The sequence below is a fragment of the Mustela erminea genome, chromosome 12, assembly GCF_009829155.1.
Source record: "Mustela erminea isolate mMusErm1 chromosome 12, mMusErm1.Pri, whole genome shotgun sequence".
Taxonomy (NCBI): domain Eukaryota; kingdom Metazoa; phylum Chordata; class Mammalia; order Carnivora; family Mustelidae; genus Mustela; species Mustela erminea.
This window is the reverse complement of record NC_045625.1, coordinates 55,169,051-55,195,764: the sequence shown is the minus strand read 5'-3', so window position 1 is coordinate 55,195,764 and position 26,714 is coordinate 55,169,051. Positions and strand designations below refer to the sequence as shown.

The window sequence follows — 26,714 nt, the reverse complement described above, 5'->3', positions numbered from 1 at the left end:
CTGTACATTCCTACTGAACTTCTGGTGAAATAGTTTCATTTTTCACTAGTGTAAAAGTAGGAAAAGCTTCTAAGGCTAGACTTCTGCTGTATAGGAAGATAGGCGGTGGGGAATGAGACTACCTTTAAAGTCAATCTTCTTCCAACTTTTGTTAACTGTTTTAAAGGTTGTGGCTATCACCGGGCAATTTCGCCAGCAAAACTGAAACTCCTAACACCAGTATTAGGTACCTCCAACTAAAGCAGTTCCTGAAACAGCTGCTGCCAACAGGGCGGGGAAATTGCTGCTGCTCTTATTTTCTGTGAAATACGGTACAAGGGTTGGCCCTGGGTTGGTCCACCTGCCAGCGGAGTTTAAAGTTTCCAGGGCTCGGAGGAACACAATGACTTGGATCAAACTGCCTAAATGAAAAGAAGGGCATTTCTGCTACAACAAGGAAGCCGTTAAACTCCTGCTAAGCTAACTATCTCTTTTATGCGTCCATGCACACGACCGACCTTCTCTATCACTGACCAGGGATTATTTCTGACAATCCAGGATATTCCGAAAGCTTGGAGACATATGGCTGGAAAATGAAACGACCCTGGAGTGTGGCCACATCATTACTTTGTGTCGCGTGGTACCAGATGGGCAATCAGTGAATGATGCAGAGATGTGAACGGACAGTTTTATAATGTGAATTTTCCCCCCATAAAGCCAAAACAGACTTCATTTCCCCCTCTTTTGGTTTATAACACTTGGATTTTCTCCTCTCTGCAATATCAATTAACTCAGTTTGGCGGAGGGGTAGCCAAAAAGGAAGAGGATGAAGCGATCTCTAAAATCTTAGTAAGTGTCGGAGGAGCCATTGCCCCCAGGAAACTGCGGCTGCGACCCGCTTCGTCCTGCGCGGATTTCAGGGTTGAGAACACGCACAGCGGTTATGGAGCGGCCGGTGCACTCCATCCGCGGAGGATAGAGACCCACGCGCCGGGAGGGGTCCGCTCATTTCGCCGCAGCCTTGGAGGCCGCTGCTGCCTCTCGTCGGCTGCGTTTCATTACCATTATCCTCGTTCTTGAAAAGTCATGGAAGACGGCCCGCTGCCAGACCTCAGAGACATAGAGCTGAAGCTGGGGCGCAAAGTACCCGAGAGCCTAGTGCGCTCGCTCCGTGGGGAGGAGCCGGTTCCCCTGGAAAGGGACGGGGACCCCTGCGGGGGGAGCGGCGGCGGCGGCGGCTGCAGTAGTAGCAACAGCAGCTGCAGCTTCCCTCCCTCCTTGTCGTCCTCCTCTTCGTCCTCTCCAACCGCTGGCTCCCCCCGTCGTAGCCACTGCAGCGCCCTGGAGAGGCTGGAAACCAAGATGCACTTCCTCAGGCAAGAGATGGTGAGTGTGGTGCGCCAGCTGTGGGAATTAGGGCCCGGCCGAAAGGTGGGGCGATGGGCAGATGGGCCCGCAGAGAGAGGGCGGCTGAGGCTGCAGAGCTGAGTGCAGGGCGCGTGGGAAATGCGGAGTAGGGAAGCGCGCAGGGGGCGCGCGTCTGGAGGCTCGTTTACCCGGGACTTTGCTCGGTCAGGGTTTGCCAAGATAGCAGAGCCTGTTTTGCTCTGTGTACTTTCGATAGCGCCGACTCGGTGCTTCAGACTCTGACCATTTAGCTGCCAGTCCGCAGCCTTCCGGGCAGCCTGCCCACCGAGGGTTTGCAGTCACCAAGCCTGTCTGGGGCCTGCTGTGTGCCGTTCTCACTTTCGGTTCAAAAGGTGGCTCGGTCCTTTGCACTTAAGCAGAAATACTTCCTGGTTTGCCAAGGGCTGGCGAGGCGGGGTCTCTGCCAAGGATCCTTCCTAGCTCACTCTTCCACCACTACCGCCCCCGCCCCTTGGTGCCGCAGCCGCAGCTGTTCCGAGGCCACTGTTAAGCTGATTCTCCACAGCTGGTTCTGAAAACAATGGCCCACTGGTCCTTAGGAATAGCTTGTTTCACTCTTGATTCCAGCGAGCAGGTGATCCCAGGGCCCAGGGATTTGCTAATGACCACTTCCTACCCTTCCCCCTCTCAGTCCTCAATCTGCAATTGTTTTCTGTGTCGCTGGTAAACATTACCTTAAGAGTGGGACAATGAGACTAATACAAGGTCTGACACTCCTTCTTATTCCGGATGTACTTAAACGGAAAAACTTATTTACTGGCCATGAGTTCTGGGGCAAGTCACTTGGCCTCTGTGAACCTCAGTTTATTTGTACAATGAACTGGTGGGAGGAAATAATTCCTTCCTAAATCCTTTGAAGAAACTAACCACAAAGCAACAGCATTTTCCACTGGCCTGGAGTGGAGGAAAGTTGCAACAGTGGTCTCAGTCAACCCAGAGGACGGCAGGGATTTTCTACATGAAAGATTCTGTCTACTAGGGCTTTGCACTAAAAAGAAATAACGGGAGGTGTTTCCCTAGTTCTTCTGCATTTGGAACACTCAGGAGGTAGTAAATTCCACAGCATAAAGTAATCTTTTACACTTATATAAAAAGCCAGTCTTCAGAGATCACGTCCTGTGTTCAGAATTTTTAGTATTATCTACATAAACGTCCCAGAATATCACTCTAAGAAACATATCTCAAGATCTTTAAAGTTGGTCTACCTAAGGACTTTGGTTTTCTATTTCAAGGATCTATTTTCTTCCTACTTGGAATGTTCAGACGTTGAAAGCAAATTACACACACACACATACACATCTCTATACGTGTAGGTCTGTATATGTGTATGCACATATGCATTTGTATGTGTATTCATGCACCATGTATAATGCAAATTATTTTATTATTGTATTCATGTTTCACTGTCTAAATGCACACAGGTTATATATTATTCAAAAATGTACTTATTAAGCATTTACTACGGGTGCTGAAAATACAAAATTAAAAAGGCAAGGAGTTTGTTTAAGGCTCTCAAATCTCTTGCACTCATTTGCCTTTTATTATTGGTAGTACATGAAGCCAAGTGTGTTGAAGAACTCCATGGGGGAGGGGAGAATCTGGTTATTTTCAACTAAGGACACTTTCCAGACTTATCTGTTTTTCTTAATGAAAATATCATAGACTGTCTCCCTCAGTCCATTCTTGCTGTTTGTGATTAAGGTATATTAATAAAGGTATATTAAGGTGTGTGATTAAGGTATATTAATAAATACATTTTTAAACAGCAAACAGAAACCCCAACAACAGCAGCAGCAAACTGCTAAATTGACTGTTTGTTATATCTTCTACATGAAGCATCAGTAGCTACAGGAGAGTTTATGCCAGGACAGATGTTTTGTGTTACAACTTTGTGCTTCACTGAAGGTCTCCAGGAAGAAAGTAAGAACATTAGCCATGGGACTTTAGAGAAGAGATGGAGACAGGTATATTCCAACTCTTACCCAACTCTTTTGGGTGCTAAAACCCCCAGCTTCAGCGTAACTGGGAAGCAACAGATTTGTTTTTATGTAGACTTGGCAGTTTTCTTATAAACACTGAACAGAGGCAGTTCTGCAGTTCTTCCTGTCTCCTTCTTAGTTCCCCATGTAGAGAAGTTAGAGAACCAGAGTGGAATATGACTTCATTGTGATTTTTGTGTTCTTTTCTGCCCTTTACTGTGGGCACTGAGTTAACCTCCTCTGTATTATGCATGACCCCACATTTCATGTTTATTACTCTTAGTTGTTCACAGATTATTCTTCTAGATTGTCTGGAATTCCCAAACTTTGGGCCTGCCCTCGGAACTCTTTCCCAAGAAACACCTGAGCCAGGCACAAACCTTTCTAGAGACTTGCGGGAATTAAGCCTCCCTTCTTTTCCTGTGAGATGGATGTGTATATCATTGACACAACATTGCATAGACCTGCTGGGAGACAGTCTTAACACTGACTTCTTTACATACACATGATTTCATCATTGTCTCTCATCTCCATTTATATATTCATGAAGAATTCCCTTCACTCTTATTTGTGATATTACAATCGCTGCTCTTAGAGGTCTGAGAGATGCAGTTGTAAAAACAAATTGAAAGAGATTGAAGAGGGGGGAGAAACAGTTTCTGGTGCCAGACCCCCTTATTAACAGCATAAATAGCACCATAGTCAGTAAAGTTTGTGGGAGAGAAAATATTAGAAAAGAAAATTTGCAGGCATGCATTTGGTACAGGAGGTCAATTTAAGGTAATGATCAGAATGTTTGGAGGAGGAGGCAGATTTTCCCAGTATGTAAGCAATTTTGTTTTGAATTTAGAGATAAGGAAATTTGATGATATGATAAACAAACACAGAGACATACATAGGAAGTTTATAATGAAATTGGAAAGAGATGTCAGGCCTTTTGTGCAAAGTCTGTAATATGTGTTCACTACTTTTCTGTTCAGAGTGTTTTAATAATTGTCATCATTCGAGTCTAAAGTCATACTGGGAAAGAGGAAATATTTTCATACACGTTTTGCAAACGAGATCATTGTGGCTTAGAAGGCCAAGCTCACACAGCTAATTAGTGAACAGAATCACAACTTGAACTCTTATCTGACTCCATGTACTGTACTTTCCCCCTCATTCCAGTCTGCATATAGATCTGTGATAGCTCAGAACCCCCTCGAGTACTAACGGATGAAGAAAAGAAGTCCTCAGGATGCATCCGAGGGGTTTGTTTTAGATAGAAGTTCATTCATTAATCAGAGATTTATTGCATGCCTGCTATGTGCCAGATCTATGTCCAGACCTTGGTAATATACTACAAAATGACTACTTTAAAAAGTCAGTCTTTTTATTCCATGTTCCTAATAGTTTTCATCCATGCAAAGTCTCCTTTTACAAATATTCTTAAGAATAGGACTTTCACCATTGCTTGTGAAATCCTACTCTAAGTTTTCTAAATATCTCATGATATCCAAAATATTTTTTCTAATAAAATAAATAATCTGTCAAAACCTGGCTTTTACTGTTTAGTAATAATTTTATATTGCAGTTTTACAAAATATTCAAAAAGTGTTACTGTTAGTACATCTGTGAAAATTCTTTTCATCAATTTTTCTTTGAAAGAAATTTCAAATTTGCCTAAGACAGAGGCAATCACTAAAGAATCAAAATCTGGAATTGAAGGGTCTAATGCACCCTCTCCAGTTTGCCTTCCCAGATAATCACTGTTGAAAATATCAAAGAGTAGTTTCACAGGAAGTATACACTACCTGTTGATGCCACATTCTGGTTCCAGTCAGTTATGTATAATGTCAGATTACTAATCTTTAGGTAATACAGTGCCATTATGAAAACTATGGAATAGTATGTTCTGATTTCCATGTTTTGGCAATTGTTTGCACAGCAGCTGTGTAATATATCTAATAGAATAAACAATCTCAAGCTAGTTACTCATCCTTTCTTACTCACTTACTTATTAAAACATTCAAATACTCCACCCAGTTCCTCAACTCTCGCTTTAAAAAAGTTTTCTAGCCAATTCCCAGGACAAGACACAAATACACATTCCCTCAGATGAATATGTATATAATACTAGCAGAATGTCACAGTTTTTATGAGTGGTAGATTTATACTTGGTTTTTGGTTCTTTCTTTTACTGATATTTTCTATATTTTGCCCCCATATGAAATGGCTCGCTGACTTCGTAATAAAAATAAAAGTTATTTTAAGTTCTCTCAAAAAATAATTTCATTAATTAACTTCACAATTGCTTTGGATATACTTTAGAATAAGCTAGGAGATTTCTATCACTTGTTCTATAAATCAGTCATTTTTCTCATAATTAGATAGTTTCAATAATATTTTTACTGTTTTATCATTTAATGATTTTTTTTTTAAAGTTAGACAAAAATCTAAGAAAAACCCTTAGGTATATAATTGAGAAACTGTAAAGTAGAAAGTACCTTCCTTGATAAGTTCACGAGATAGTGGAAAAGAGAAAATGGGGATATAATTTGGCCAAAGAAAGATTACAAACTAACATGTCAGCAGGTCCGCAATACCACAGCAGAGATCAGACATCCCAGTGGTGAGATAAACAGGTATAGCTGAGGAAATTTTTGACAGCGCCCTAGACAAGGACTTAAAAGTGCTGATAATGATGGGCTTAATATTAGGGATAAAGACATCAAGGAGATGAGGAAGCTGACTCCTAATAATGGTTTCTTTTGTTATTACACACACTTATGCTTATTAAATCTGACAAAAATCTTGTTGAAACAGGTTTCCTTACACTGTGGCTCAAGAATCGGCAGCAGTGCACACAAAGGTAGTAATGTCATTTTGCTAGGAACAGAGACACAGTTCAGAGAATTTATATCTAATTCGAAATCAGTGACCTTTCCAAAACCTGATGAACTCCCGCCCTGTACCTAGGAATGTATGTTGAATTATTGGTACATACTTGAAGAACACTTCCTCACCAAAAAGAATTCCCTCCCATTCCAGTCAAGTTGCACAACCATGCTGCCTGACCTTGAGAGACCACGAAACTTATGAGATTTTTTTAAGACTGATTATGTTCATTTCCGTGATAGCACAAAAGATCATATGTTTAACCTTCTATAGTAGTTAATAACCTTACATTTAAACGGATTTGTCACATGTTAAGACTTTAAGGGGTTTTTGTTTGTTTTTTAATACTAATTCTGAATGGCTAGAGTCTCTGGGGTCCCTGAAAACGTGTTACTTTTTTGTTGTTGTTTTTCTTGGAAGGATATTCCTTTTGTTCTTCTTTAAAGGTTATTCCTCAGCTATACCTGTTTATCTCACCACTGGGATGTCTGATCTCTGCTATGGTATTGTGGACCTGCAGGCTTCTGGTCTGGTGGAGGCTTCATGGGTTTGAAGCTACACGGAGAGGTCCCAGTCAAGTCTAGAGCGAGTCAAGATAAAATCCATCAGGGCCCAGCAGGTTGCCAAGTCCCTGTACCCCTTCCCTATGGAGACTCTTAGCCCACCTTCCCTGACGGGAGACCTGCCTGGCTTTCAGTGTCCCTCTTTCTTCACTCCCCACTGTCTGGCATTGAGGACATTATATAACCACTGTAGGACTCAGCTTTCTTGTCAATATAGGGATAAAAGCAACTCTATTAAGGCATTGTAGAAGTTTAGTGAAATTATATAAGAAAATCAACCATTACGTGGGCATTCAGAAATAGTAAGGACAATGGCAAAAGGGGTATTATGTCAATGACATGGCTGTTCTGTGGCTCCTACACAATTAGCCACAGATGGGCAGTGTGGTTTTGGGACTGATTCAAACTTAAGCATTTCCTCTACTTGGTTATCATGGCACCTCCCATGTCATTACCTGTTCCACAGAAACCATGTTTCTATATAAAAGTAAAAAAAAGAAAAAAAAAATCATGGGCTTTGCCTAGCTTCATTACAACTGGAAATCTTGATTTCGAGTTTAGATTTTGCATTTATGAAGCAGATACTATGGGCTGAGCATTCTTCAGTGTATAGGAGCCTAGATTAAAGATCTGTGGAACCAAATTTTTGGTTGAGCCTAAAATGTCTGCAAACTGAGACTAGTATTTAGCTTCTTACAATGAAAGCTTTTTATGGGAAAAACGCTATGTTAGTTAAACACTTATGTGCATTATCCCACTAAAACCTTATAATACTCTCAACTAAATATAATTGTAATATCTCCTTTATAGATAAAGCATTGTAGACTATCATTAATGCTCAAACTACCGACACAATAAGGGGGATGAGCAAGGTTGAAGTCAAATCTGAGCTCTAGATCATGATCGTATGATTACTTCTTACGCTTTAGAATTTCTTGATGCACATACTGACACCCAAGATTAAATGTATTTATCCGCTCTTCCAGATTTTCAAAATGTTAAACATGTTAAATTGTATGTTTATTTACTATTTTGGGGAGGAAAAGGACCTAAAGACAATCTCTGCCTTAGGAACACTTAAGATGTGGATGAACAGGGGAGCCTGAGTGGTTCAGTGGGTTAAAGCCTCTGCCTTCGGCTCAGGTCATGATCCCAGGCTCCTGGGATCGAGCCCCCCACATTGGGCTTTCTGCTCAGCAAGGAGCCTGCTTCCCTTCCTCTTTCTCTGCCTGCTTGTGATCGCTGTCTGTCAAATCAATAAATAAAATCTTAAAAAAAAAAAAAGATATGGATGAACATATCCAAAAGTCACTTGGTCCCCAGCAACTGTACCCTTTGTTTTTTGCCACTGTCTTCAAGATCTTCGTAAATATTTCTTCCCACTCCACAAAAGCTGCTGGTGAAGGATTCTCTGCCCAGACCAGCTCAAGGCTGAGAACACAGTAGTGAAGCTCAATAGTGTTCATGATCCCGAGTTATACAGGCTTGCAACTAGTAGCATTTTGTTCCCTGAGAAATTCTGTTCTGGATAAGCTTGGATCTTAGATAACTCATAGAACTAGGACACTGGGAATCTGACACCATCTTGTATCCATTTGAACAACATCTTCAAGTTGCTGTTCTTCTAACAGGAGCTCTATTATTCTGTTTTTCAGTAGTGATATCAGTTGTACAGCACTAGGCTGGGATTTCCCTGATTATGTGGTTGAAACACAAATTGAGCCCAATATAAATTGTATTCATAGAATTCACAAAAAAAGGTTAAATTTTCAAACATATGTTTCAAATATCTCAGTCTAAGCATTAAAAATAAAATCTGAATAACTCATTTTTAAAGCACTTAAACATTGAGCTAGATTTTTATACATAGCTACTATTTTCTTCATTTTACAGATAAGAAAACTATGACTTATAGGGGTTAGATAATTTGACTAATTCGCTGTAAGTGCTTTCCCAAACATTCATTCAAACAACTTCCCTGAGCCTGGCTGTATATGTTGGATCCAATTCACCCCCAAACTATCCTATATGGACATACCACGGAGCATGCCCAGTTATTATGAATAAACATTTTTACAGTAATTTCATCACACGTCCCAATGGATCTTTTGGTATTCTTTTAAAAACACTATTTTCTTTATTAAATATATGATTTCTTACTGTAAAACTTCCAGAAATGTAGACCTCTTATACAAAGGAAAACAGAAGTCCCCCTTCATCTACCTCTGACATCTCACCCGCTCCATATTACTTCATACCTCAAAGGAATCATTTGCTGACAGTTTGGTGTGAATCCTGTTAGGTCTTTTGCTGAATCTTTGCAGCATCTTTGCTGGCCTATATGTAGTACATACACATTTATGTAAATTTGGCACGTTTGAATTTTAATTTCCTTATTTTACATAATAGTATTTTATTTGTTACCTGACAATTGCTGAATGTCTACAGTATGCCAGTTAGTATTCTGAATAGTTTTCATGTATTATTTCTTTCTCCCTCTTCACCAACACATGATGTAGGCACTACAAGATGTTGGGTCATATAAACAGACTCCTGATATACCTTGAGAAATGTTTACCTCGTCAATTTTTATCTTATTCTGTCACATCTACTGTATGCAGCCTAATCAGTTACGAATTAAAAAGAAAAGGTGATTATTTCACTTTTCATAATAAGAGACTGTCCAACTTTAAACGGTTCTTTTAGAAAGTAAATTCTGTTTGTAGAAATCGGACTTAATCAGACCATTCTTCAATTCGAGAAATTACTGAGTGTTCAAATTGGAATGTACTCATTCTCAGCCACATGCCACTTTAACCTAATCTTCTAATTGAAGGGTTTTTTCCTGATAAGAATATAAATAAAAATTCTAAAAGTTAGACCAAAAGGCTAACATGGTACAACGTGACCCATGCCCCATGGGGAAGGCAGAACGGCATCTCACAGATTTAGTGTGCCGTCAGTCTTCATGGCTCAAAAACATCGTAGATTTTCTTTTTCAGATTTTGGAATGCTCGTGACAACAAAACAGCTTCTATTCCTCGAGATTAGGCATAATCAGAACATGTGAGCTTTCTTTTTTTTTTTTTTTAAGATTTTATTTATTTATTTTACAGAGAGAGATCACAAGCAGGCAGAGGGGCAGGCAGAGAGAGAGGAGGAAGCAGGCTCCCTGCTGGGCAGAGAGGCCGATGCGGGGCTCCATCCCAGGACCCTGAGATCATGACCTGAACCGAAGGCAGCGGCTTAACCCAATGAGCCACCCAGGTGCCCCGTGAGCTTTCAATTAAAGAAATATTCAATATCTTTCAAGTCAACTCTTATAAGAAAGTGATGTATAAAACTAAACCTGTAATATATCTCTGAGTAATAAACCCTCTGTCTGCGAACCATGCAGTAGGAAGCTAGAAGATTGGGGAAACAAGGAATCAGGGCAGGACTGAGATGAGAATTTGAGTGTGTCCTGGCTCTGCTGGACCCAGCACTTTGGGACAGCGCCCTCTTTTAACTGCGTTGGTTGGGTCAACCAGCATGGCCATTGCATCAGCCTATATTCTGATACATTTTATTATTCAAGATGTTAATCCTTTCAATCAGGAGATAGTTATATTGGACTGTTTTTAGGGGTGAGTTCTCAACCTGATCTCTGATGTCTTATGATTGATTTCAGATTTTCAAAGGATAATCATTTCCTTCATTTTGGAGTTCTAGGTGACACAGCACATTCCCAGACATGTCCTGACCCCTCTACTATAAGCATAGCATTGCTTTCTTAGAAAAAATTTTAATTAAAATTTTTTTCCTAGATAATATGGCTTGTCATGTGTGAACTAAAAAATTATTAGCATTATCTATTTGTAATTAAAATTATGGATGTTCTTTTTTTCCCTTTGTATTTTAAATTAGGGCACCTGAAGTGGACTAGAATTAAGTCTTTGACTTTCCATGTATTTGATGAGCAGAATAAAATTATTGTTATATTAATACTCACCATTAGCAAATTCATAAAAATGTTTTAATGCCAACATCCCAAAGAGTGAGCTATGTCTGTTACAACACTGATTTCTGGCACGGGCTGTTATTCGAACACGTTCCCTGACTTTTTTCTGTTGCAAAACTTATCTACATCATTGTTGTTTTAGTGTCAGCGAAACAAAGCTTGAGATCAAAGTTGAGAAGGAAATTTCTTTCCTCATGGTGATGAAGTACAACTTTCAAGCTGCTAAATTCAGAGATCTATCTCTCTTTTGCCAATTTTCACTTCCTAAAGATAACTACTATGAATAATATTTTATATATCCCCCCAAATTTCTGAACATATGTGAGCATACCTATAGTTTCTTTTATGCCTTTAGCTATAATTATAGACATAAATTTGGAAAGGTATATGTATGTGTAATTTTAAAATTGAGACTTAGGAGCTCATGTTGCTGCTAGTTTTCTAGATATAGCATTGATATATAAACATGCATATATACATATATGTATATATACGTATTATCTGTGATATATATTTATACAATATATATGATATGCACACTGTTTCAAAGCATAATTTACAGTGCTGTTACTTTAGACAGATTGCTGGCAAAGACAGAAGTCAGAGTCACTCTACTTATATAAAAAGATGGCTGTAGGTGAGGTAGAGACAAAGTCAGTAATCTCTAGAAATAGAAAAGAGCATCACAGAATCCTAGGATGGAAAGGAACTTCAGAGATCATTTAGACCAATACCACATGTCTTCCTAGCTAGTTGATCATGCATTCTTCACTTAAATTTCCTCAGTAGTGCATCCTTCACTGGATCCCAAGACAGACCATTCTGTTTTCAGGCACATCTATTCATTTATATTTGTTAACTGGCAATTCTGGTTGTTCATCAGAAGGCACACTCTATAGTCATTCACCATGGGGAGAGTGCTCCAGCATGTGTGCCTACAAGCCATGGATTTATAATTTAAAAGATGAAAGCTCCATCAGGTATGAAGTACAGCAGAAGGCCGGTGGATTTCTCATAGGTCTGTATGTATGTAGCTAAAATAAATGACTTCCTTGCCTTCCTCGCAAAATGAAAAAAGAACAGCAATGCAGAGCATTGGTGAGGTTGGAGAGAAAGGGATGTTGAAGGAAACTTTAGAGAGGTAAACTTGATGGCACCTTAAAAGAAGACGAAGAAAAAAGATTCTTCTTGGCATAGCAGTTCTGTTGCCAGTAATACTTCGGTTAAATAGAGACATCTACCCCAAGGAAACAATAATGAATTTGTATAAAAATATAATTTAAGTTTATATATTTGGCATTATGTATGACTGAAAAAACTGGAATAATCCAAATGACAAATAATGGTAGGTTATTTATATGCAAATGATAGAACTTTACGTAGCTTTAAAATTATATTGCAAAAATATTTATGAAAGAGAGAAAGTGTTTATGGATATATTCACATACAGAACAAAAGGCTGAAATAAAAGGCCCTACAGTGTTAACAGTGGTATCATATAATGGTACAGTATGATTGGCTTTTTCTCTTTCTCTGTCAAGATCTTTGATTTTATCCAGTTTCTCTGCACAAAGTATATATTGTATGTTGATAAGAAAAATTATAGGTAGATAGAACTTTTTAAAAACTAAAAGTCAATGAGTATGGGCTTTGGAATGAGGTAAAGCTGAATTCAAGGAATCACAGATCTTCGTTTTACGAGCTATGTGTCTTTAAGCACATAATGAATTTAATATATAGTTGGGATGCTGCCTGCTAAATAGTAGGGACTTATTAAACATTGATTTTTTTGTGTCCTTCCATTTGATTAATGACTTAGTTCTTTGATGCTTTTAGGAAACGATGAGACTAGAATTTTTCCTGCTACTCATTTTTTTTCTTCCTTTTATTCTATTTCATAGAAGGGACATGGCAATAGTAAAATACCTTATCTTGCATATCTGAGTTGCTAAATTTGGCATTAGTCATCTCCGCACAGAAATAACACACAGAATGATCAGTGCCCATGTAAGAACGGGCCACTTCAAATTCTGGAACATCATCTCTGCAGAGTAAGGTGAATTAGTAACCACCTGACTCCTCAGGATTTGGCTCATAGTGGCTGATGTTAATTATGGGCAACTCCACGTTAAGAAGGTAATGGATTCTGGTACACTGAAAAGAAATTAAAAAAATAAAAAATTGAATAAAAAAAAAAAGAAGGTAATGGAATTGACAGCCCCTTTCAGTTATATTTGCAAAGAATTCCGCAGTCTCTTCATAAGAGCTTACAGGAATTTTATGCTTCTTGCCAGAAACAGGTGGGTAGAATATATTAGCACTCAGATAGATGTTCACATAGGTTTTGAGAGAGCAAATTAGTCCTTGCCCAGAATGCAGAAAAGGATGAGGAAAAATTGATTACAGACAAAGACCCTTTTAAGATTTCCCAGGAACCACAAGCAAGAACCTGAAACCATACTCTAGTCTTCTACCATTTAAAAATCTGATGATAAAATTGTGAGGAAATAATACGCAGGGAGCTATCAAGTAGAACATAATTAATCACTTAGATCAGTGATTTTAGGTACACTATAAAACTTAATGATTTAATGGTAGACTAAACATTGTGCATTGACAAAAATTTTTCTGTAACAAAAAAGCACTATTATTTAAAATAAAGCTATAAAAAATACTTGTAAGTCTCTGGGACTAAAGATTTCCAAGGGTGAAAGTCTTGACAAAATTCTATATATATGACTGTCACTTTCCTAACCAAGTATAAGTTGTTAATAAAGTATAACTTTGGTTATAACCAAGTATAACTTGGTTAATACTATTGTTCACTGTCATTCCCCCCCCCACAATAATCACCATGTGAACAGAGGCTCTGACTAATCAATGCTTGTATTTCCCTAATGCCCAGCCAATTATTTAGAAACTCCGTTTGTTAAATGTGTGAATTAAAGTACACTTTAGGCCTGCTTCTAATTTTTGTGTTTGGAATGCACTAGCAACATTTCATTTTTGGACTGGAACATAGAACCTCAGTCCCTCCTCTGCACCCCACCCGCCAAACCCAGCCACATGGAATGTAGGTTCTTAGTTTAAAAAAAAAAAAAAAGCTAAAATACTTTTCTCTAGTATGTTACTGTGACTCCTGACCAAAAAAAAAAAAAAAAAAAAAAAACCTTTCTGTCTGCTTAGAGGTGGGACAGCAAAATTTCTTGGTTGCAGGACCCATTCTGTCTTTAGGTATCAGTCTCAGGAAACATTGTTCCCAGAAGTGCCAGCAAAACATAAAAATAAAAAGAGAAAAAGAGTTGTTTTTCTTCTCTGATAAGTTAACAAAGAACATACGTATTTTAGGTTTTGTCATCCTCTTTTCCTGCTCTGGAATGAGATTTTGAAGTTTCAGAGTGGAAAGGAAGAACTTAAAAGAAAAAAAAAATATTGTAACAATTGTAGTATAGTATTGTATGCATACTGTATTGATATATTTCACAGGAACCATATTGGTTCTATACCATATTGAAAATAATTTATTTATAATTGAAAATAATAATCACTGAATTTGGCAGCCTAATTTAGTACATGGAGAGCATTAATCACAAGGGCATTAACTTTCTATTTTGCCACAGCCCTTCATATAGACTTGAAAACTTATGAGTACAATGTGACTGGTATCTGAGCTGTTTAAGATAGTTATCCCAATTGGTACTGTCCACATGGATAAAATGGATGAACAGGATGAAGAAGACTAGGTTTCTTAAGTATCCTTACAAGATTCTAGAATTATAAGGAATTTGAAGGAACCAACCCATTTTTCTGTTTTTAATTTGGTACTAGAATTGGGATGCCTGAGTGGCTTAGTGGGTTAAGGCCTCTGCCTTCAGCTCAGGTCATGATCCCAGGGTCCTGGGATCAATCCCCATATTGGGCTCTCTGCTCAGCGGAGAGCCTGCTTCCCCCTCTCTCTCTGCCTGTCTCTCTGCCTGTTTGTGATCTCTCTCTTTGTGTCAAATAAATAAATAAAATCTTTAAAATGGCCGCCATATATTCTGGCATTGCTACTAAATAAGCAACTAGATGGGTTTCCTTCTGGATTGTTGTGTTCATACAAGAACTTTTTTTTTTTTTTTTTTAAGATTTTATTTGACAGATCACAAGTAGGCAAAGAGGCAGGCAGAAAGAGAGAGATAGGAGGAAGCAGGCTCCCCGCTGAGCAGAGAGCCTAATGCAGGGTCTATCCCAGGACCCTGAGATCATGACCTGACCTCGCCCCCATACAAGAACTTTTAAAATACTCTTTCCTTGGGGCACCTAGGTGGCTCAGTTGGTTAAGCATCTGCCTTTCCCTCAGGTCAGGATCTTAGGTTCTGGGATGGAGCCTGGTGTGGCTGGCTTCCTGCTCAGTGGGGTGTCAGCTCCCTTTTCCTTTGCCTCTCCTTTCCACCCCTGCTCATGCTGTCTCTCACTCACTTTCTATCTTAAATAAATAAAACATTTCAAAATTAAAAAAAAAAAAATACTCTCCCCAAGGGTATTTGTTTTACCACCTTCCAAGAAGCTACACCACATGGACTTTTGTTGCTTTTAAGCTTGGTCTTTCTTATTTATATCATTCGTAGGAAGAGCTCCAAATATGTGGCAAGGGGTTTTTAAAAACTTTTTATTTTAAAATAATTGTAGACTTCGCATAAAAGCTACAAAAATCACTATATACCGCTCACCCAGACCCTCCCACGTGTTAATATTTTACGTGTCTTTTCATTTACTCTCTGCCTCCCCTCTCCTTCCCCTCCCTTCCCTGCTGTCTCTCCACACACATATTCTTAAACATTCTTAATTTAAAAGTTGCAGAAATGATATTACTTTACTTCTAAATACTTCAGTGACCATTTCTCAAAATCAAGAACGATTGTGGGGCATAAGTGGAATCCTTCCTTCCTCCTACATACAGTGAAGTCATAATAACTTACATCACTGCTGAGTTCAGACATGTCCTAAGAATATTTTTCAACAGTGCTGTAAGTGGCCACTCCATATCAGTGGGGAACCTGCCTGAGGCTAGCACTCGGTTAGATAACAGGAGTGGCTTTACCTGAAGCGTAGTAGGAGCAATTAGAAGAGCATGCCCTCAATTTCTCGCTTCCCCATTGGCTTAACGCTAGAAATTCTCTTCTCACAAAATCGTCTTTCAGCCAGAGCTCTGGAGCCATATGAAAATATGGAATAAGTGGAAGATTTGGGACTGCAGGTGGCATTCAGTAAATATATTTTAAATGTTGGAGACAGTTTCAATACTATTGCCTTCTATTTAAACTACAAGTAAAGATTTGAGAGCCAATTTTGTTTCTTTGTTTTGTTGTTGTTGTTGTTAAGTAAGGAAAAAGATAAGGACACAGGAGAAAATAATATTTGGGCATTTTTGTCTAAGGAGATATTTCTCTTGTGAGTCATTGTCTTGTACTGTACAACATCGTTTACAAATCATTTGCATATATGCTATCCTCGGTCCTGGGGTTATGAGGGTACAGTAATAACACATGAATAAGCATTTGCTATATATGTTTCAATAGTGCTTATAGTAATATTTGCTGGAATATAGGACTCGCCCAATAAATATGACTATTAATAATAGGCTCCTGCCTGATTTATTATAGTTACTCAGTCAAAGAAGTAATGAATCAAGCTATACTATTACTATGTAAATTTAGTTTAAAAAAACTCAGACAAACTCCTTTTGGGGATTATATTTAATAGTAAAATCCATATGTTGAATCAACAGTGTGGCTGTGTTGAGAATTTGCCAGGAACTATGTCCCAGAAAACCCTGATGAAACAAAATAGAATTTTAACTTTCCTATTCTACTTCTTCACTTTGAGTTTATTTACTTCATTTTTAAAATTCATTTTTGTATTTTCTTTGTAATGTAATACTTGTTTCAATTATTCCTTATTTGGATATTTAAAAATTAGTTTGGGAATGCCAAAGTAAATATGGGAGAAAAAAGTCAGGATAAGTAAGAGATTTATGGTCTTCTCTGTAAGGTGCTTTTGTCAGAGGGGGAAAATGAACTAGTATGTGACAAGGTTTATTTTGATATACACTGGACTCATGATGATGAATCCAGATTACATGTTATTAAGGAACAAAGTTAAGGACTTAGAAATGGATCCTGAAATTCTCCCCACTCTGTCTGGTTCCCCTTCCTCTTATCACCATCTACCAGTAGCCTAGGAAATTGTGTAAGTTACCACTATAGGTACCAACAAGCATCCTGGTAGAAGGTTAGTCTAGTACCATGGGGAAATAAAATCTGGATTCTCTACACAGTATGCCTAAAACAACATAAAACTATTTTCTTAGATGTCCATCTTGGTATAATTTCTTTGGATTGTTAATCAATTTGATTTTTATCAGCATGAGTATTTGCTGCCTATGATCTTGATCCATACTTTGGAGGAGTTTTAGACCTGCTAGACATACAGACTCAAGACTAGACAGTTTTTGAACTTGTTTGGTTACTCAATGGCAGTACTTTTTAATTGCCCTCCTTTTCCAAACACGTCATAATTAACATAAGTGGGATTTAGAGATTAATTTTATAGAAGCAACTGACTACTTCCACTCTGTTGAAATTGAAATCTGAAATGGATTCACATATGATAGGATCAGGAATTTTAAGATTTTAATGATTGTCATGTGTTTTACTGATACAGACTATAACTTTAAAAGACCATTTAAAAGACAACAGTTTTGTCCAAAAAATTAAAAAAAAAGACAAAATTTTGAAAAAGCTTCCTCAAAAGTGTTCCTTCCAATCATGATACAAAGCAATCTTTTTAGTGAACCATATCTTTACTAGGCACCAAACATGGAGAAGGGCATGCTTTGAAGGGCAGTAACAGCACAAGGAGCTGCCCGAACACTTCTGACTTAACGAAAAAATAAAATGGGTTGAGAATATGGCCATTAGTCATCAGTTAATAAATAACAAGGCTGTACTCATAAGTGGATACTATTTTCTATGTTGGAGCCTTTAAAATAATCATAGCATAACCATCTTACCTCATTGGCATTAGTAAGCAAGTGGGTTGAAATGATTATTGTTGGAGTCTGTATGCTGTTTTATTCAAAACCCTAACCATTAATTAGATCTCCTAGGAGCACTGTCAAGTGCTTACAGTGCTGAGTTGGAAATGGAGATACAGAGACTGAGTGATTTACAGTAGACCAAGACAAGGCCTGATTTCCCACTTTCCAAACTGGTTGTCCAGGGTACCATGGGGCGGCCCCTATTAAAAGGGGAAATGCATTTCCAGTTAAACTTTAATTCCAACCTTTAAAAGTCCAGGCATCATTACTGAGAATGCTCAGCAATTTCATAACATTAAGTGTTGGGTTATTTTTGCTTGCTGTCAGTCTTGAGACAATATGATTCTATTTGGATTTCACCCAAAATTCTTTAAGGAGAAAAATACTTTTTTTTTTTTAACATCACTGCGTTGATTTTGTGTAACAGGATCAGAATACTTGAAAAACGTATCCTCTATATGGAAATAACCCAATGTTATCAAAATTCAGTGCTGTTCCAATGTTCTAACTCTTTTGAGGAGAAATAAGTTAAGTACCCACTAAGAGTGTCACATTGATTCACACACTTGAAAATGAGTCTAATAAGGATCTATTTGTCATCTCTTGACCTTACACATGAAATTAAATTTTCCCCTGTCAAAAATTTGTTTGCCTGAATTAAATACTGATGATGAATAAATATAAAATCCTCACTTTTAGAGACAGATGGAAACTCTATAGCCGCACACTATTTGACTGTACATGTTCACCCTGGGCAAAACATAATTTTAAGAATCATCTATATCCCATTCCTGTATAAACTCCCAAAGAAATACAAATGAAGCTGAAGACATGGATTTCAGGTTATTGACAAACCCATCAGGTAAGTAAGGCATGAGGTTACTACTAAAACAGTAACATTTAACCCCCATGGTATTGAAAAATGTGGTTTAATCCTGAAGTCCATAACCTTAATAAAAGGTAATTTTTATAAGAAACAAATTATATCATAACCATTTAATGCTGTGCCTAGGAACTGTTCTTCTACATCTTGATGTACAAACCCAGTCCCATTTCAGATGTGTCTTGCATGACTGACTCTTAACATTTATTCATGCTGTTCCTTTTGCCCATATCTTTCTTCCTTTCCCACCCTTATGCCTCACATCTCATCCAGTTAGCTCTAGTTTGATATCCTTCAAGCCACCCATTGATAATATAGTATTTTGTTTTCATTTTTTATTGTTTACTCTTTTATATCCCTCACTAGACTGTTTGATCTCTCCTAAGTAGAGTCATGTCAACATATATCCTCTCTAGAATTTAGCAGAGTGTAAGAGCTCAGTATTGGAGGAATAAATTAATAAAGCTGTCTAGGAAATGACCTTCAGAGAAGTGATTAGAGGGGGGAACCAGTAGGTAGAGATAATGGCTTCAGCAATTTGGGGGGTACTGTAAGCATTTACTGCCTAGGAAACCATAATGAGAATGATTGAAGTAGATAGAGGGTTATGTTGGAGTTAATGAAAATAAGACTGAAGAGGTAAAATAATCCCAGTTAATGAGAATACTAAGCTGAGAAATTTGAATATGGTTTGATAGGCATTAAGGACCAATTGTAGTTATTATTTTAGGGAAGTTATGTAATGAAAGCTGTTATATTTTTGTACGCTTAACATTTTTCTTACAATTTTTTCTTGAGAACTAAACCAGTTGCCATGTGTTTTATATTATGGGATCCTTAAAGTACGTTGTATATTTGAGACACTTATAAACAGGAAAGCTCACTGAAAGCTCACTGATTGCTGAAGAATGAAAGTTTGCAATAGAATAAATTTTATAAAAGTATTTTTGGAACAAGAAACAAGAGATTACACTTATGCAAGACATAAATATTTCAACAATGTTTGTTCCTATCAGATATAATTCCATAATTCCATAGATATTGTTGATTATAAAATATGCCCTCAATAATTTAAGTTGCCTTTATTAGTATGGTGACATTTTCTAAATAAAAAAAAAATTAAACATTTTAATCATCCAAATGACATTTATCCATGATTGGTTATTTATATAAATTTTGTTTATGACTATTTGAATTATTTTATAATTAATGGCTTTTCTTTTATTTTTTAAAAAGATTTTATTTATTTATTTGACAGAGAGAGAGATCACAAGTAAGTAGAGAGGCAGGCAGAGAACGGCGGGGTGGGGGAGCCTCCTGGCTGAGCAGAGAGCCCAATGCAGGGCTCTATCCTAGAACCCTGAGATCATGACCAACCCACTGAGCCACCCAGGTGCCCCTGGTCTTTCTGATTAAAATGTAATATATGCTCCTAAGTGGTATTTTAGAAAGTACACAAAATATAAGGAGGAGGGGCAAAAACCATGATTCTATCACTCTGAGGCTATTATTATAACTTATTTAATCTTATTTTATTCAAGTATTTTTCTTCTGTAATTTTTCCTTTCCATTGTTGAAGTTATAACATATACTTTATATCTTTTCGTAGTATAACTTTGCTTGACCTTGTGTCATAAACCTTTTCCTATATGTTTTTCCTAAACCTAATTTGCACTGCATAAAAATATTCTCCTTTATGTGCATTTCCTTAATATTGGATACCTTGTTTCTTATATTTTTGTTGTGATGTTATAGTTTGTAAGGTTATTTCTTTAATAATTCTTAGGTTGGGGGAATAAGTGTCTTTCCTTTTGCGACATGATTTTCCTACTCTTGATCTCTTTTTCTTTTGTCACACTAAATATTTGAGTAGTTTTATTTTTTTTAAGAGGTGCAAGAATGCTGGGTTTTTGAGCTCTTGATATGGAAAAAGAAGCAGGTAAATGTGGGCTTCAGAGCTAGAGACATCTAAATCTGAATCTCAGCTCCATCAACTTTCTGATTGTGTGACACTGGGAAATTATGGATCCTCTCTGGGTTGCAATTTGATAATAATTAATATTTGCCATTTAGAGTTTTTAATATTAGATAATAATATTTGCCAAATAATATTTGCAATTTGATAATCATATTTGCCAACTGAGAAAATACTTATAAAATACTTATTGTAGTATCTGAAACTAGTGCTTTATTTAAGGCTGGTTCTTATCATTTATGTTATTATTGTTGGTATTTGCTGTCACTATGGAACTTAACAGGCTAATGGGTTTAAATTTCTATCTGGTATTACAAATATAATAAGAAAATATTCAAAATAACAAATGCATTATCAATAATAAAAACCTACACTACCTTGAAATACATTGCTTCTGGGACTTTTCCTATTTCTGCCCTCAACCAGAGGGTTTACTTAAGGGTACTATGCTTATTTCCCAGAATTCAACATACTACCCACACCTGGTCTTTATCCCACATCCTGAGCAATGAATTCTGGTAATGGCAAAACTAGCCTGAAAATATGCTATTGCTACTACTGAAGAGTGGCAATGGGAATCACACTCTGATTAATTTATAAAAGCAGCACATACAGAGTGTTAGGAGGGACCCATGCCAAGTTTCAGCTGATTGCAAAAATAACGTTTCTGAATGAGGGGATAGACAGTGGGGAAAGAAAACAGCTCTTTTTTTTTCACGACTTTTAGAGGAGCCTAGATACAACATAGATTATATCTTTAAGCTGCATCCATGAGGATTTTAATTAGTAGAAAATAATCTCAAATTCTAATGATGGTTTGAGTGAAAGTTTAAGCTTTTATTGTGATAACATCTTTTTCTCTGTATGACAATTTAGGATGAGGTTTTGAGTGTTATATTAATTTAAGAAAATTCCTTAAGGATTTTATTTGAATGAGAACTATATATTTTCTTTAATAGATTTCAAATCTAATCCAAACGTAGCCTTATTTAGAAAATTCACACTCAAAGGAAAATATGACTTGGCATCATCTTTGCTACATATATGGCAAACAATCATATCCATTAAAATCCATCTACTACTTCGTATAACCTGAATGAATATACTTTTTTTTCCTTTTTATCATTGGAGTTCATGAATTGTATTTATGAAACCAACTCCAAAAGGATAAAGGAATATCAAAGTTTTATCCTAAGCATCATTCTTATTTCTGACTTGTAATGAAAAGCATGCATGCTTATAAAATTGTAAATTATTCACACATGAAATTTTTGGTGTAATGTTAGGATAAAGTGTCATGTGAGCAAAAATAGTAAAAAAAAAAAAAAAAAACCTGGTATGATTATGAAACTGAGTGTTGGGACATATCCTGATGAATTCATCATGTACCATCTGCTCCAATAATTCTTGCCACTACCAGCCGTATTTTGCCAGTGGGTATTGTAGGTTCCTTCTATATTTGCTTGACTCTTTCTATTATGGATTTTTCTACATGGTTATTATAGAAAGTACTATGGCATAAACTTATTAGCAAATTGCAAGTCCTGTATTTTATAATGGGACACTTAAAAAACACAGGAAAATTAGGACCTAATAAAGTCCAAATTGTTTTGATTATTTCCTTCCCCATCCTTCTTACCTTCTGTGGTAAGGATTGAGAAAAGTGAACCATCCTATTCCCAGTAGCTCTTTTTAAATGTTGTGACCCATCTGTTGCCATATGCCAGGCATCTGCTTTTATCACCCTCATTTGTGGTCCTTCAGTGCTAGAAGTGATGAATTAACTTTGAATTTATGCTAATTTTTACTACAAGAGAACAGCTTATTTGCAAACCATTTAATCTGGCAGCAGTGATTTTCAGTTATAAGTGAATACAAGAAGATAAAAATAGGAATCAGCAACGTATCTTTATTCCCACTACCTTTTTTGAATAGGTGTCTAACTTTTAGGTAATTGGAATACATCTAGAGCTCCATTTCTGTAATAAAAATGTGAGGAGCAATCCTTGATTATAAAATTTGTATTGAATTTACATTCAAGAAAATATGACATCAAATATAACAGGTTAGAATTGTTCATGGATGCTTATTCAAGTCAGTGCCTGTTTAAACCAAGTTGTTGAATTCTTTCTTAAAGATGATTTATTTTTATCTAGTCCTAAACTATCATCAGAAAGTGGTTATGTAATTTTAAAGGCTGATGCAATATAAATTCACTGATCAGATTATAATGTAATATTTCTCAGCTCTGGTTTTGTGGAAATATTAGTGAATTGGAACCAAACAATCAAGGTGTCAGTTCTCTTTCTTCCACTAAGTAGTGATAAATTTGGGACAAGTCATCAATCCTTAGTTTGCATGTCTCTGTCTCATAGAATTATTAACTGTAGTATCTTTTAGCACTAACAACCTGAGATTCTTATGCCTGTCTTTAGGGCATATATATATATATATATTTTTTTTTTAACTGAATGGTATTAATCATATATGAATTCATCAATTTAGTTTGTCATATATACATTTAATTCTGAATGCAATATATAGAACATCAATGATAGCAGATATTTAGCTTAAAATAGCATTATCTTTAAGAGATGAAAATAAATGGGTCAGCTGGTGGCTCAGTTAACCATCCAACTCTTGATTTTGACTCTTCAGGTCACCATCTCAGGGTCATGAGATTGAGCCACACCCAGGGTGGAGCCTGCTTTCTATTCTCTCTCTCCTTTTCCCTCTGTCCCTCCTTAGCACCTCCCCAACACTCACCACTCATGCTCACTCTCTCAGAATAAAAAGAAAGAAAGAAAGGAAAGAAAAGAAAGAGAAAATAAAAATGACTTAACTAATGTGTATTGTGCAGGTTTTCTAAGCAGAATCCAACATATAAATAATCTTTTTGAACAAGGAACAACCTGACTAGAAACCAATTCAGTCTGTTTCATTGTCCTGCTTAATTACAGCAAGTTTCAGAATCCTCTAATGTGGTGGGCATTTTTTAAAATTTAGGTTATTTATTTATTTTTACCTTGTATTTTTTTTTTGTTGTGTTGTTGAGAAATAATTGACATATATCACTGTATAAGGCATACAGCACAATTGTTTAATTCACATAATATGAAATGATTTAGCACAATAGGTTCAGCTAATAACCATCTTCTCATATAGATACAATAATAGAGAAAAGGAAGGAGGAAGGAAAAAAGGAAAAACATTTTCTTCTTGTGATAAGAACTCTTAGGATTTATTCTAACAACTTTCTATATATTATACAGCAGTGTTCACTGTAGTCATCAGCTTATACATTATATCCCTAGTATTTATTTATCTTATGACTGGAGGTTTATACCACTTTTGGGCCACCTTCCTCCAGCTCCCCCTCCTACCACCCTCCAACTCTGATAACCAGAACTCTGATCTCTTTTTCTTGAGTTTGGGGATTTTTGTTTGTTTGTTTAAGATTCCACAAAGAAGGGGTGTCTGAGTGGCTCAGGTTGGAGCCTCTGCCTTTGGCTCAGGTCATGATCTCAGGGTCCTGGGATGGACCCCTGCATCAGGCTCTCTGCTCAGTGGGGAGCCTGCTTCCCCCTCTCTCTGTCTGCCTCCTTGCCTACTTGTGATCTCTGTCTGTCAAATAAATAAATACAATCTTAAAAAAAAAAAAAAAGATTCCACAAAGAAGTAAGACAACAATATTTATTTTTCTTTTCTCTTTCTGATTTATTTCCCTTAGCATAATGCCCTTTAGGTCCATCCACGTTGTTACAAATGGCAGGATTTCCCTGGTGTTTTGTTTGTTTGTTTGTTTATGGCTGAATGATATTCCACTGTATATATATATCCACTCATCCATTAGTGGACACTTAGGTTGTTTCCAAGTCTTGGCGATTGTAAGTAATACTGCTGAGATCAATTATCTTCCGAGTTAGTGTATTAGTTATTTTTGGATATATTTCCAAAGAGGGATTGCTGGATCATATGGTAGTTCTATTTTCAATTTTTCAAGGATCCTCCCTACTATTTTCCATAGTGGCTCTATTGATTTGCATTCTCCCAGTAGGGAACACGGGTTTCCTTTTCTCCCCATCCACACCAGCATTTGTTTTCTCTTACCTTTTTGATAATCCCTATTCCAGATGGCCAGATGTGAAGTGATAGCTCACTGTAGTTTTAATGTGCTTTTCATAATGACTAGTGATGTTTATCACCTACTCATGAGCTTGTTTCACTTTTTTGGGGAGGTAGGAGAGAAATGTCTCTTCAAATCTTTTGTCCATTTTTTTTTTTTAAATTGGGTCATTTTATTTTATTTGCTAATGAGTTATATGAGTTCTTTATATGTTTTGTATATTAACCCCTTATCAGGTAATATGGTTTGCAAATATTTTTTCCCATTCCATAGATTGTCTTTGTTGATGTCTTTTGCTGTGCAGAAGGTTTTTAGTTTCATTTAGTCTCACTTTCTGTTTTTTATTTTGTTGCTTGTGCCTGAAGTGTCATAGCCAATAATTCATTAACAAGACCTCTGTCAAGGAGGTTTTTTTCTTTCTTTTCTTCTAGGAGTCTCATGTTTTCGGGTCTTATGTTTAAGACTTTAATCCATTTCAAGTTAATTTCTATGAGTGGTATAAGATATGGGCAGATCCAATTTCTTTTTTTTTTAATATGTGAATATCCAATATACCAACCCCATTTATTGAGAAGATTGTCTTTTCTCCATGAGTATTCTTGGCTCCCTTGTCAAATATTAATTGACTCTACATGCTTGGGTTTATTTCTGGGCCCTCAATTCTGTTCCATTGATCTATTTGTCTGTTTTTATGCCGGTACTATACTGTTTGGTTACTATAGTTTTATAATATAGCTTAAAAAATCAGGAAGCGTGATACCTTCTGCTTTGATCCCCTTTCTCAGGATTTCCTTGGTTTTGGGGGGTCTTTTATGGTTCTATATAAATTTTAGGAATGTTTTTTGTATTTCTGTAAAAACTGCCATTGAAATCTTGATAAAGATTGCATTAAATCTAAAAAAAAAGATTGCATTAAATCTATAGATGGCTTTTGGTGATATTGGTATTTTAACAATATTAATTCTTTTGTTCCATAAACACAGGGTGTCTTTCCATTTACTTGTTTTCTTTGATTTCTTTCACCAATGTCTTATAGTTTCCAGTACAGTGATCATTTATCTCCTTAGTTAAGTTTATTCCTAAGTACTGTTTTTAATACTGTTGTAAGTGGGATCTATTTCTTTATTTCTTTTTCAGAATATTGTCATTACTATATTGAATTGCTACTGATATTGTATGTTAATTTTGTATCCCCCAACTTTCTGAATTCATTGATTATATCTAATAGTTTTTTAGTTGAGTCCTTAGGATTTTCTATATATAAAATCATGGATATTTTAACATTAGTAAGTCTTGCAATTCATAAGCACAGACTGGCTTTTCACTTATATGTTTTTCTTCAATTTCTTCCAACATTTTATAGTTTTCAGTGTACAAGTCTTTTTTACTTCTTGGTTAAGTTTATTCTTAAGTATTTTATTCTCTTTGACACCACTATAAATGGCGTTGTTTTCTTATTTCCTTTCAGATTGTTCATTGTTACTGTATAAAAATGCAACTGAATTCTGCATGTTGATTTTATATCTTTTGACTTTGCTGAATTTATTGATTAGTTCTTACAGGGTTTTATTTTTGTAGAATTTTTAAAGTTTTCTACATGTAAGATTATATCATCTGTGAGTAGACGTATTTTACTTCTTCCTTTCCAATTTAGTTGCCTTTTATTTGCTCTGGTTAGAACCTTCAGAATTGCACTGAAATGGTGATACAGAATGCAACCTCCCATTGTTCTTAAACACAAAGGGAAAATTTTCAGCTTTTTACTGTCATGAGGTGTGCTTTTCATTTATGGCCTTTATTACATTGAGGTAATTTTCATCTCT

General features: G+C 36.5%; 1 protein-coding gene across 1 annotated transcript in view; it reads left to right on the top strand.

Moving 5' to 3' along the window:
- The first annotated feature begins 328 nt into the window (after positions 1-328).
- Positions 329-26,714, top strand: part of LURAP1L (leucine rich adaptor protein 1 like) — a 49,999-nt gene continuing 23,613 nt past the window's right edge. The window contains exon 1 of the mRNA XM_032307437.1: positions 329-1,365. Coding sequence (XP_032163328.1) covers positions 1,066-1,365 — 300 coding nt within the window. The 5' untranslated portion in view covers positions 329-1,065. The remainder of the gene's footprint in view (positions 1,366-26,714) is intronic.